The sequence below is a fragment of the Larus michahellis genome, chromosome 1 (genome assembly GCF_964199755.1).
Source record: "Larus michahellis chromosome 1, bLarMic1.1, whole genome shotgun sequence".
Classification (NCBI taxonomy): Eukaryota; Metazoa; Chordata; class Aves; order Charadriiformes; family Laridae; genus Larus; species Larus michahellis.
This window is the reverse complement of record NC_133896.1, coordinates 65,724,541-65,737,597: the sequence shown is the minus strand read 5'-3', so window position 1 is coordinate 65,737,597 and position 13,057 is coordinate 65,724,541. Positions and strand designations below refer to the sequence as shown.

At 44.6% G+C, this 13,057-nt stretch overlaps 1 protein-coding gene across 2 annotated transcripts in view; it reads left to right on the top strand.

Annotated features, from left to right (window-relative positions):
• Nucleotides 1-3,705: 3,705 nt before the first annotated feature.
• The window catches only part of FGD4 (FYVE, RhoGEF and PH domain containing 4), a 111,194-nt gene continuing 101,842 nt past the window's right edge, over nt 3,706-13,057 (top strand). The window contains exons 1-2 of one of the 2 annotated variants that reach the window (XM_074582989.1): nt 3,706-3,729; nt 3,973-4,112. In XM_074582989.1, coding sequence (XP_074439090.1) covers nt 3,974-4,112 — 139 coding nt within the window. In that variant the 5' untranslated portion in view covers nt 3,706-3,729; nt 3,973. Of the gene's footprint in view, nt 3,730-3,882; nt 4,113-13,057 lie in introns of those variants that run through there. The other variant, XM_074582998.1, reaches the window with a different exon arrangement.

Genomic DNA, 13,057 nt, shown 5'->3' with positions numbered 1-13,057 from the left:
AGGCTGTTTCCATTAGAAGAAGAAAAGGTTAATACCAAGAGGTTTACTGGGGGAACAATGGTTTACATAAAAAGTGAAGCATTTGTTTTCTCACAAACTAAACAAAGATTGCCTATAAAGTCCTGTTTCCCTGAATGCTTTGGGGCTCCAGCAGTATGAGATTAGTGCTTGCAAGCCTTTCACATGCCAGAAGCGCTCTTTCGACTTTTTCTTGAGGCTAAACCTTGCCAGCTGTCCTTGCCTTCCTTCTACACCTCTGTGTGCTTCCATAGTGTTCCTGTTGTTCCTCCCGCATGCAAATAGGTATCATTAAACCAAGTCTCCACCACTGCATTTCTCACCACCCCCACAGAAAGTTTTGGAGCCAGATGGCCCAGCGAGTGCCCACACTCGAATGGATTAGCTGTGGCTTACTGCTTGCCTCAGTTACCATACAACAGAGGGGTACGTAACTCTTCCCACGTCGCCTAGGGTGGGAGGTATGCTGCAAGGCTTTTATTCAAGCAGTGTCATTTTCTGACCTTCGTATATTTCAAGCAGAATTGGCAGCACTGTCTAAGTTTAAGCTTATGCAGTATTTTCTGTTCTCGGATACCATCTCCAATTATTACACAAAATTTTTAATCATTTAGAGTGACGTTTTCCAAGATAATATCTATCTCAGATTGACTTTTGCACTTAAAAAAATATGTTTTTCCTCTTGCTGATGTTGCCAAAAGACTCTCTGTCTTTCCCCAGAGATGGAGAACAAGAGAGATTGAGAGCCGTGTATAAAAAAAGGAGGAAGGGCATGCCAGAAGGGGCGGCTGGTTGTTACCCTGTTAAAGCAGGCAGAACGGACCCATTGCTGGCGTACGGCAGTTCAGAACCAGCTTGAACCAGCTGCTCCAGGTCTGTGCTGTAACTTACTGAAAAGAAAAGAGACAATAAACTGCTATGAGAAGCCTGTACTGCACTGCAGCCTACACATGCTCTGCCATGAATTTACTGCCTGCGTGAATTTCTTCTATCACAGGCTGCCACCTCACTGCTTTAAATAGATCAGTGTGCTTCAGGAGGATTTTCTCAAGAAAATGAGCTTTTGTTACTGCTTTCCTGAGGCCACAGAGTTGTCACGATTCTCTTTTCTGAGGTGACCTTTATTTTCCAGAGTGACATTGTAATAAGTTGCTGCTTACTGATAACATCGCAGAAAACAAAATTAACATAGTTGCTACTATTTGGTTGGGATTTATGGGGTGTGCGCCTTTGCCCTTGCTTCCTTAGCTGTTTTCCTTCCAGGAGCAGAGCTCTGTGTTTAAAGAAGCAAGTACAAAGTTCAATAATAAGTGATAATTATGCCTGGCTAAAGATTGGCCGTTGTGCAATCGGTTAATATTTGGGTTAATCTCAGTTCAGTTAGATAGAAACAGAGAAAGCTCAATCTTACTTTCTTTCAACCTTACTTTTATGCCCATAAGCTAACATTTTGCATTTTACAACTCTATTGACATCTTGGACAACTTTGAACAAATCACCTCCCATAATACCTCATTTTCCTCCCCTGTCAAGAGAGGCTGATACTTCCTCCTTGGTGAAGTGCTGTGAGAATTATTAATGAGAGGTTCTCTTCCTCTCTTGCTCTCTCCTTGTTTAAATGAGTAATACTAAAGATTACCCAGTACCTGAATTGGTCTGAGTCCAGAGGAAGATTTAAATGCACAGCAGTGTTCCGGAATAAGATTTTTATCTCAATGAGTTAATGATTGATCCTTGTTACACCTCCATGAACTGTACGTAGCTAAAGTTTACAAGAACCTCTAGCTCCTTGCAACAAAGTCAGCAGGTATTAGTGCTCTTCATAAGATAAGTATATTCATCTCCGTATGCCCAGCCCAGGTCAGGTGAATGAAGTCAGGAAATAAATCAGTCTTTTACCTCTGAGTCACTGCTTTTCTTGTATGTTTGCAAAAGTAAAAGCCAATGCTTGCAATTGCAAGCACGCAAATAAAATCCAGGAGGTGACCTGACTGCCACATTTTTAGTGGGAAATGAAAGGCGTGGCTGTAAGATATCAACTCTCTTCCAGAACAGTACGATTTCACAGAGAGACCAAAAGAGTGAGATCCCTGGCATGTGGTGGCAGATGTCCCAGCTACACCAGTTCCCCCTGTGCTTGTTGCTGACCTGCTCTCTAACATTGAAAGCAGAAGACCCACTCATTCAACTTCCGCCTCGTGGTGCTTTGCTGCTGCATGTGTGGTACGGGTAGCACCACCACGGCCTCTCTCTGCTGCCGTGCCTCCCGTGGGTCAGACATGCCTGGTGCCTCACACAGGTGCTCCCCTGACATCAGGAGAAAATGTGTTACCATCTGGTCCTGCATGCCAAGCCCGCTAGAAAGGACTCAGCAGAAGCCTCGCACTCTAGCACAGGACTCTGGAGGAAGCTGAAGACCCCATCACGTGATTCCCCCGTGCAGATGTGGCCATGTTGCATGGGTGCTGTGGGTGCTGACAAAAGGTTTCCTTGTGCCTTGGGAGACAGGGAGTTGCAAAGTCAGCAGTTTGCCTGAGCAGTCCGTAAAGTCTTATTGCTGAAGATGTAAGACTGGCCGTATGGGTCAAATGAAAGGTTTCTCTTGCCCACTTCCCGGCTCTGACAGTGGACAAAAGAAGATGTAAGAGCAGGGCAAGTGCAGAGAGGTACTTCCCCAGAATATTCTTCCAGGCTCCAGCAATTCATGGGCTTCCTGGCAACTAAAGGTTGTCTTGGACCATCACCAGAGAGAGAACATCCCTGGATTGCAGCTGTGAGCCCTCTCTTTTGTGAGGAAATAGTCCAAGTTTTGCTGATGGCAAATGAGGCAGCATTTATGAAACAGGAGGCCACCTTTTAAAGAAGCCCTAAAACCTGGTATTTCCAAACCCCAGGAAGTCCCCACATAGCAGAAGAACCACTTTGCAACTGGTTTACCTCTAACTGCACATCACGCTCCCTGACAGACTCAAGAGCTCTCACCCTGCGTACCACAGGCCGCTGCTACCCACCCTCATGGTGGCACAGGTGGAGATGTTCTGCCTCCAAACATCATGTCCCAGTTAAGCAGGTAAATAGCAGCTATAATAATGAACCTAATCCTAGGTCTCACAGCAGCATAGTCTTCTGGTTGCCTTTCTGAGTAAAACTGAGTAAAATTTAGGGAGGGAGGCAATTGCTTTGGCCCGAATGAACCATTTTAGCTGGAATTGTTATTGATGCAAGTATTGCAGCTCCATCCCTGGCATCAAACCTCACTTTTAAGTGCTAGGACTCAGATGTCTTTGACAATTTTTTTGTCGGAAAAGGAGGGACGGGGAACTGCATTACGGCCAACTTCTTTTACGTACACCAATAAACCTCACAGGAATATGGTCTCCCCTGCCAGGGAGGGCATTTCGGAGGTGAACGGTGGGAGAAGGCAGCACAGGAAGACGGTGGGGCTGGGCGTGAGGGGGGGCGCGGCGGGGTTAGCCACGGACCCCCCCGCAGGGCCAGGCCGGGGCCCGGCGAGGCTCAGCTCCGGCCGGCGGGAAGCAGAGCAGGTGCGGCGCCCGCGGCACCCACTTCCCTGCTCCGGCCGCGGGGGGAACTTGCGCGGCGGGACCCCGGCTCGGGGAAGTTACCGCTCAGCCCCGGGACGGGCGGCGGAGGGCTGGGGTTCGCCATGTCGGCGGGGGGTCGCGCCCGGGGCCTGCGGCCGCTGTGCAGGTAGCGCCGGGGCAGGGCGGCGGGAGGAGGCGCCCGGGCAGGTGCTGGCGGGGAAAGGGAAGGGGCGGGGAGCGGCGGGCAGGTGAGGGGCCGGCGCGGGGAGGGCGGGGAAGGAGGCGCTGCCCTCGGGGCTATGCCGGCTCCGTCTTCCCCGGGGCGGGAAGGGCGCTGAGGACCCCGCGGCTTTTCTCTCGCCCCCCCCGACCCTCACTCTGCTTCTCTCCGTGTCTCCCCCGCCCCGAGGATGAGCGCAGCCGAGGGCACGCACTTCAGGCGGGCGGCCGTCCGCAGGAAATCCAACCCCACCGCCGCCGCCAACGAAGCAGCGCCCACCTGCCCTGCCGGACCCCCGCCGCTGGCGGCCGCCCGCAGGACGCCCGCAGGTAACGGTCCTAACGGTTCCTTCAGCCCCGGCTTCCCCCCTGTCAGCGCCGGCACCGCAGCACGGAGGGGGCGTGCGGAACCCCACCGCTGCCGGGGCGGACGCGGGGGGGGGGGGCGTCCCGACCCGGGGGGAGCGGGGGAGGCGGCGGCGCCGTCCTGCCCGGCCGGCTGCGCCGAGCGCGTTGGGCGTGTGGCGAGCCCCCGCGGGAGCCTGTGCGGCGGGCGGTTTGCGCACAGAACAGCTTGCGTTTCCTCGTCAAAGGCAGGGAGGAGGCTTTATTTTTATTTAAGTAAACTTTTCCCGGGCGTGCCGGTGCGGTGAAGGTAAGGCAAGAGCGGCCCGGCGGGGGCGGCGGCAGAGCCGCTTCTCGGGGAGGGAGCGGGGGGAGCCCGGCCGGTCCCTCGGAGCCGGCGGCTCGTACCCTCAGCCCCCGTCTCGGCACGAAACGTTCCGAAGTTGTGCTTTTAACAGCTCTTGGGCTGGCAGTAAGGCAGTCTCCCTCCTGTGACCGACCCACGCCTGCCCCTCCCCGGTGCCGCTTTCTTTGCCCCCTTCGGCAACAAACCTGCGTTAGACTTGTTCGACGCGTTATGCTTCGGAAGGCAGCTGCGACGGCATTAACGCAGAGCTATTAAAAGGGGAGGTCAGCTTGGGCTGGTTATCTGCCTTACCTTGGCCGTGTTGTAAAAATAAGCCACCATAAAATCCAAACTTCAGAAAGTTGTCGCTTGTGAGCAGGCTAACACGCACACTCATTCATCTCTCTTAAACCCTGCGATTCGGTGATGTGACAGCAGGTGTGACACGCCGTGCTCATGCTTGCGGTGTCACAGCAGCATGGTTTTATGGATGTGGAAGGGCAAAGCTGATAAAATAAAGCTTGAAACCTCTGACATGCGCTTGTTATACTGTTATACATGACAACGTGTCAAATAGAAGGACGGGATGTTTTGCTCAGGGACTGTCTTTTCACAAATTCCCAGGCAAGAGGTCTGCTTAATTTGAGTATGTACAGGTAAGAATGGACTATTGTGATGCCGTTCGTAGTGTGCTTTATTTTAGCTTTAATGTGTAGTGACTTCGGATATGTGCCTGAACCCACAATTTTTTACTGGTGGTGGGATGTTTTTTCCCAAGGCTTTACTTGCATGTTTACATCGGTAAGAAGGAATTGGCAGCTGTATTTGTAGATTTAATGGATTTCACACTCCTCTAATAGAGGTATGCTTACAGCAGTGACCCGTTTTCTGTCAGTTTCTACTTCAGTTTCATTAGGCTCCTGCAGTTGCTCACTGTTACCTTAGGCTCCTGGGTAACAGTTTCACACTCATCTACAATCTTCTGTTGTTGCTTTTTTCATCTGTGCACACACCAGCTCCACTGGCTGTGGAGTAATATGTGGAGTAAACTTTTATTTACTATACGCATGTGCAATGTGTAGTTTTCCAGTGTGAGCATTCTTCTTGTGGCTTTTGGATGGTGGGAGGGTTGTGAGGGCCGCGACAAGAGCAACATGCTGCTTATCATATGTCCCTGCTCTGGAATAACCAACTTAATACTACTTTCTTGCATCATGATTGCTAAATATGATTGCAATATTGAAAAAGTCACAAAATTTAGATAGGAGATGAAACCTGAAGATGTGGTAAATAAAAGGGAGACTCAGTGGTGATTTTTAGCATTTCTCACGCGGGTGCGTAAATCCTCCTTTTTTTAATTTGTAATCCATTTCTCTGAGAAACTGAGGTGAAGAAACCTTGTGTATACAAACAATTTCTTTTCTCATAGTGGGACTTTGGCTCCCTTTCCGCTCCTCCTGTTGGCAGCAGCCACTGTGGCATGTCCTGCAGCTTCATAGCCTCCCTCTCTGCTCTTTGCAGTCAGGATGCTACTGCGCTTGCTTCTGTTGCTGATAAAAGGTGATCAGACTGCCTTGATTCTGCAAGTATAAACTTTAATCCCCAGGTGCAACATAAAGCTGTGTGTGTTCTTTTGCCTATCAAAAGAAAAAAATAAATGCAGATGTTTACACTTTTCTGCCTTGCAAAATGCTAACTGGATTTTAAAGTTTGGTGGGGTTTTTTTGTTTGGTTGGTTTTTTGTTTGTTTGGTTTTTTTTTTCATGCAGGAGTATGCCTTTGACCTGCTTGAAAACCTTAGGGGGAAGGAGGAGTTAGTGTAGCCCATACCTCTCCAATTCTCTGCCAAGTTTTGTGAAATACGCTAGTTAGTTACATTACTGCTTGGGGACAGGACTCTGGCAATTGGCTCAAATCTGTATCTGGAAAGCAACTGGAGAAACTAGATGTATTACCTGAGCCATATTTGCCTATAAATGCATTGAAGAAAAATCTGGAATATGTATATGGCAGGCATATCAGAACTCCTCTCACACTAGTAAATTATATGTTAATTAGTGAGAAGACTTAGTAAGACCTATTATAACTCCTGTACACTCAACAGTTTTCTCAGAGCCTTTGACATGGGCCTCATGAAGTATCACAGACTTTCTGTGCCGGGAGACAGAAGATCTGGAAGTATTTCCATTCTTAGTGGTGGTTGAAAAATTTCTAATGCTGAAGTGAGCTACCTTCCATTACAGCATCAGACTTTTGTTGCCCATTACAACCTAAGTGTCTGACTTCTAACAGAAAAATCTTTCTCCTCTTCAACATACTATTGTCAAAGTCATTCAGGTTCATTGTTATATGCAAAATAGCAGTTGACTTTTGTTAATATTTCAGTTCAAAAAAGCTTGGTGTGTTTAACTACCTACAGGACAAAGGAAAAATTACTTCCTATTAGAAGTTGACATTAATTTAAAGGTTTGGACAAAAGAGTACTTGATTCTTTGGGGATGCTTTGAAATGGCTGGAAAATGTCAAGGCTGGTATCTGGAGACAGTTTAGAGAAGAGCCTTCAGTGGAGTAGCATGATTAATAATCTGTTTTTGAAGGGAATAACTAATGTGGACTTGGTGTCTTTTTTTGTGCTAAATTAGAATTCAGAGTTGATACTAACTCAGATCTTTAGTTCAAATGCATGTTAACTCAAAGTCTGGCAAGAAACAGGTGTAGGCTGGTGCTTGCTTGTTCAGCACCTTTCACAAGCCAAGAGCTCTGCAAAGTGTGAGCACGGCAAGTACTTTGATTCTGCATCGGATTAAGCTATCTGAGAATGCTGTATCTCCACTTAGTTGCCTTGATTTAGCCGTGTAGTGGAGACATAGCTCAGAACACAAGGACACAGTGGCTTGCTTTCATAGCAAGAAATAGCTTCTTCCAGCTATCAGTACAGTCACCTCTGTCCTTGGCTGCACGTAGACTAGGTTAACTTTTTGTGCAGTTCAAATCTTGCACTGGTTCCTTGTCTTTGTTCGCGTAAGTGCAAATTTACACCCTTTCTGGACTGTTCTCTTCTGTTCCTTTTTTCCTGAATATATGTCTGCTGGCACGATACTGTATATTGGCGGTCTCAGATGTTGCAGTGTGCCTCTTAGGGAGCCAAGGTAATTTGCATTCAGGACAGCATTCACTGCAGCAAGGTGTCTGCAAACACTGACAGGAAAAAAATAGTTTCCTGCTGCTACTGTTCTATCTCTGCCTGTTAAATGGATGTGATTTTACGGGATTATGTTTGCAAAATTTCAGTAGTATTTTGGGTTTCCATCTTGCAGTGGGAGATAACTAAATGAGACTCTAATAGCACGCTGCTCTAGTGTATGAAAAATGTCTATATTGTTCAGGAGTTTATTCTTCAAAAGCTTGAACAACTATGCCTTGCCTGATAGTTTTTCATTGTTGTTGGGTTTTGTTTTATTTTTGAAAATAAAATAATGAACTTTGGGCTATCGTTCTCCTTGCTCCTGGCTTTGTGTTACCCGCTGCATTTTGTTGACTGGTTTGCAGTGATTGAAAATCTGATTCCTATGCAGTGCATTCAGGGAAAACCTATACGATCATTAGGGCTAATCTAAGCAGCAATTGGAATCCATAGATGCATTAGAGACCACCATGAAAGAGAACTAGTTGCCTTGCATGCTTTCCTGATAAATGCAGGGTTTTTGAAAATTTTCTGAAGTTGAGATTTACCAAGGAGTGCTGATACTTGAAAATACTGGGAGAGGAAGGTGAGCGTATAGGAAGTTGCTTCTAAATATTCCTCTCCCCTCAAAAATGAGGGAAAGTAAAGTATAAGAAATTGCTTTGTGCAGAACTTGCATGGAAGTACATTTTCCTGTCTGTTATTAGAGAGCTTCCTCTTTCTGTGGGCCAAATTAATCCCATGTGCCTCCTACTGAAGCAAATGTGTTGTGTGAAAAGTGCCAGGAAATGGAACTTAGCTTCCTGAATATAATTTTACTGTTTTCTTATTCCTTTCCTCCCCTGCTTCTCCTCCAGATATTTAGGATCAAAATAAGCCCTTTAAAGCCAGTAAGTGTACTCTTTGCTTCATAGACTATCCAGGAAAGTCACTTATCTGTATATCTTGGGCTGGTTTGGCGAGGCCCTTCCCAAACAACGTCTGCTTTACCCAATAATTGTTGTTGGTTGTATAATACTGGCTTCCTGGTGGTCAGGATGGTGATTTCCTTAAATAGATTAGAATTTGTATTCACAACTGCTTGACTTGCCACTGACGATACACAAAGGGTTTCAAAGAAGAGTTAGAATTTGATGTGAATTTGCTGAAAATAACGTAAGTCTGCTGTTTGCTGGAGAGACTTCTTTAGAATGTACCGCGAGAGGGCAAAATTGTGGAGGTGCTGGTAAATGCCATTGCTGAAGTGCTTTTAGGCATTGTTGAAAGTAACAGCTTGCACACACAAAGCAAGTTAGTTTGTTGTGCAAAATCACAGGAGCAAGTTGCTTTTGCAGATTAATGATTAAATATGGTTGGGAGATTTTTTGATTGGAAAAGGAAAGCTTGCATGAGGAATGTGTTACTTTTGGGCGACCAGTAAAACACAAACATTGAGACTCTTCATAAAAAAAAAAAAAAGAAAAGTAATGATTTGCCCTTGGCTATTATTTTTTCCCTTGTCTGTCAATACCTGTGCTGCTTTAAATTGCAGTTGTCAGACCTTTCACCCGCTCCTTAAGTCATGGTGAGGGACTACCTCATCTCCCAGCATTTCAGTCAAAATCCCATTCATAGCTGGGCAGTATTTGTTTCTGTTTGCCAGTGTGTCTTGGGTACAGTGTGATCTGTGATAAAGCATTCCAACTGATGTATTTTGCACTGTTATGTCTTAAAGTAGCATTATGCATTTGCTTATAAGACAAATTATCTTCCCAGGGTGAAGGATTTGTCATCAGGAAAGGAAAAATACGAAGTAAGCAAATTTTAAAATAAGATACCTGTGGGATTTTTCCTCCAGTTCTGTTGATGCTGGGTAGATTTTCTTCAAAACGTTATTGTCAATTCAATATTTTAATCAAATTACTGACTGCGAATCTTGTAGCTGAGGCTCCTTTTTCTACGAGGGAAAAAACGGCTTTCCAATATGGAATATTGTATGTAATATCTCTCCTGAATATAAGGCGATCCAGGATGAATAGTTACGCTTAGATGATCAGAATGATCCCTTCCATTGTGTTAAATCTATGAATAAACTTTGCCTTCAGCTCTTGATGGTCAAAACATTTTAATCAAATGCGTAGCTGTGGACAGCTCGATATGTTTAGGCAAACTGGATCAACAGAGTCCTGTACTTCTGACAAGGGGAGAGAGAATTCTGTGTAGAAAGGGTATCCCCAGAGCAGTAGTTTTGTCAATAACCCAAGCAAGTAAAAGGAAAAAATAAAAGAGAAAATTTTAATGGTTTCTTGAACTCAGTGCCTTGGAAGAGGCATTTTAACAGAGAAGGCTTTATCAGAAGAAACGACTTTTGATATTAATGTAGGAAAGGAAGGATGGGGCTTTGCTGAAATGTTGATGAACCAAGTAAAAATCAGAGATGTGGTCCCAGCACGCAAATACATAACAGTAAGGCAGTATCAGAAGATAAGGAGAAATGAGTAAAAGCAGAAGAGGAGAAAAACTAAACTGCTACACTAGTCTTCAAAGCCAGACATGTAAAGAAATGTATTTTTAATGAGTTTCAGAGTGATTTGACACCTCTGATTACATTGAAACTCGGCAAAATGGAGCATAAAATGGATTAAAATTGGAGACAGAAGACACGGGGTTGAACATAGGGCAGAGCAATGAAATAGTGTTAGTTACTAAGTATTAATGCTAACCGTGTCACAGATGTTAATATAAAATACGTTAAATAGCCTGGAAAGAAGAAAGAGCGTGGTGGAACCGTAATGTGAGATGTGAAATCCTGTGATTTATTCCTGACTTCTGAACAAATGTTGTCTTGCAGGAGAGATGATAAAGCAGCTGATTTACAGGTCTTGCCTTGCCCTTGTGAGTAACTGCAGGCAGACGCCCTCCCTCTCAAATAGATGCTGGTGCACCCAGATGTAGATGAGGAGTGGGGAGAGATGATGGTGACCAATGATTAAAAATAATCATGACTGATTTAGTGGCTGGATTTCTTCTGGCTGCCTCAAAGATTTGGCTTTTTATTAGTTGAACGTATGACGTTTCCATGCTAGGTTTTTGGTCCTGGCGGTCGCTGTTGTGACCTAGTCCTCACGATAAGGACTTCTAGCCTTGTAGCTGTATAATTATCTTGTATCTCTGTCCAGCTCCTGCATACCTGAAACCTGCGGGGTCAGAGTTGCCCCTGAGCACTAGTCCTGCGGTACCAGGGTTGCTGGTGGCCCCGCTGTGGGTGGCTGTCCTGGGCCCTGGTTTAGTGCCACATGCTTTCTCTGGACCGTCTGGATTCTTGATGGGGCTTCTGTGTGATATCTCTTTGGGCACCTCGCAGGACTTGAAGGAGAAGTCAATAGAGAGGTTTCTAATGTCATCTTTGGACATATCTTCTATTTCTGTGAAGCACGAGAGGCCTCAATCTGGAAAACTTGAGAGCAGATCCTCCTGCACGTACCTGGTGGCTTTTGGAGGTAGAAGAGGAAGGGAGGGGAGGAGCTCCCTGCCGCTGCTCCTGGTTCTGGCTGAGGATCCTGATGCAACCGGTCTCTGTTCTTTGCAGAGACTGTTCAGTGTTTAAGCTCCAGCTAGTGTGCCAGGGTAGGGCAACTTTTTATTACTTTGCTTAAGGGTTATATTGGTAGCTTTTATCTTCCTAGTAGGCTGAGGCATTCAGTTGGTTAAGCTGCTTCAGAATCCTAGGTTCTCTTCTGCCACGAAACAGGTATTTTAAATCAAAAATCAAAGTTACGGTCTACAGCAGACTTAAAGAAAACCCCTGTAAAATACCCAAACTGTAAAATTTTTAAAGCAAATAATATTTGAAGATAAATTTCTTTTTAGTGTTTTGCCTTGTATCAGAAGGGCTTGATGACAACTTCTTGCAGTGAGTAATCAGAATGTTTTTCCTCTTTGCTGTCATATATCACCATTCACTGTCTTGTCTGTGACACTTCAGTTTCTTAATTGAATATTAATACATGCATTATTTTTATTAACATCAGTAATTGAATTAGGAAATGAAACTTACTGGCTAATTACATTCGTCTTCAGAACTGGTGATTTAAGAATCAAAAGGAAGTTACTGATAGAGAAAAAATAAATTGGTTTTCATAGAACTGAAACTTCTTTCAGTTTTATGCCATTACACTGATAGCCTTTTCTTCAGTTGACTCTTGCCAAAATGTCCCTACCTTAATACAAGCATACTGCACGTTCCTGTTCACTCAGTCTGACATTAACTTCCATCATTAAGAAATTACATTTCACCTGGAAGGTAGAATCCTTTTGTACTTCAGCTATTCTCCTAAGGGCTATCAGTACTATAGGATTCAAGAAAGTGATACAAGATTACAGGCACCTGGAGATGGTTTTCAAGAGTTCTTGGGGATCCTTTTTATTTGCCCTTTGAGTGCCTATTATTTCTTAATTCTTAAAAGAGAGAGAGGACTTTTATGTCTTTAAAACAAAAGCGTTCTTTGGTGAAAATGTGATTCTAGGGGAGGTTTTGCAAAACACTTGTTTTTTGTGATACATACAATAAAATGAGAGTTGCTCTCGGTCCTTAAAAGTATTTATCATTTGTGTTTTGGCTTATTTTAATTCTAAATACAGAACTGTGAGTTTTATTAAGATACATCTTAAATTTGAAAGCAAGTTGCATCTATTTCCTACTAAAAATAATTGTCTATTTTAGAAAATAGAGTTGTTAATGCCAAAGTTTGACTTGACTTTCATCAAGTTCTGGTAATCTGACCCAACTGTTGCTCTGTAATTACCGTCACACTCTCTTGAGTTATGGGTGATAATGCAGTAAACAGTGTTCTTTATAATTTATTAACCTATATCTGATACAGTGGACTCCAAATAGGCTCACCAGGCTTACAAATAAAGGGCATGCTAATGCCTGAGCTGGCTGTTAACATGTTGTTCAGGGACTGCCAAGCTAGCTCAGGTAGCAGAAAGTAATTGCCGTAGCGCTCTGTGGTGGCTTTTGTGGTTAGGTTGAATGGAAGGGTGTAAGCAAGTGAAAACACAACAACCCAAGCGGTTGGTTGTGCATGTAATCTGTTTCTAAACTTCCTTATATCCTTTCCCTGTCCTGTATCAAGCATAGAGGGTATTTTCAGAATAATGTTCCTGATATGCAGTCAAAGAGGGAGAAAAAAAGTCCATCCCAACTGCTGCGTGTAGCCAGCAAGAGACCTGGCTACTGTTGGAGTGGGCTGCCCTTGGTGTTTGACTTCAGTGTGGAGAATTGCCCCTTTAAGTGTTTATCTTATTCTTTTTTCCTATATAAGGACTTCACTGCTTGTGCACAGGATATAGGAAAAGCCTTTTGCTCATAGAAATGAGAATAATATTAGCATTGTGTGTATTAATAAGGAATTTAAA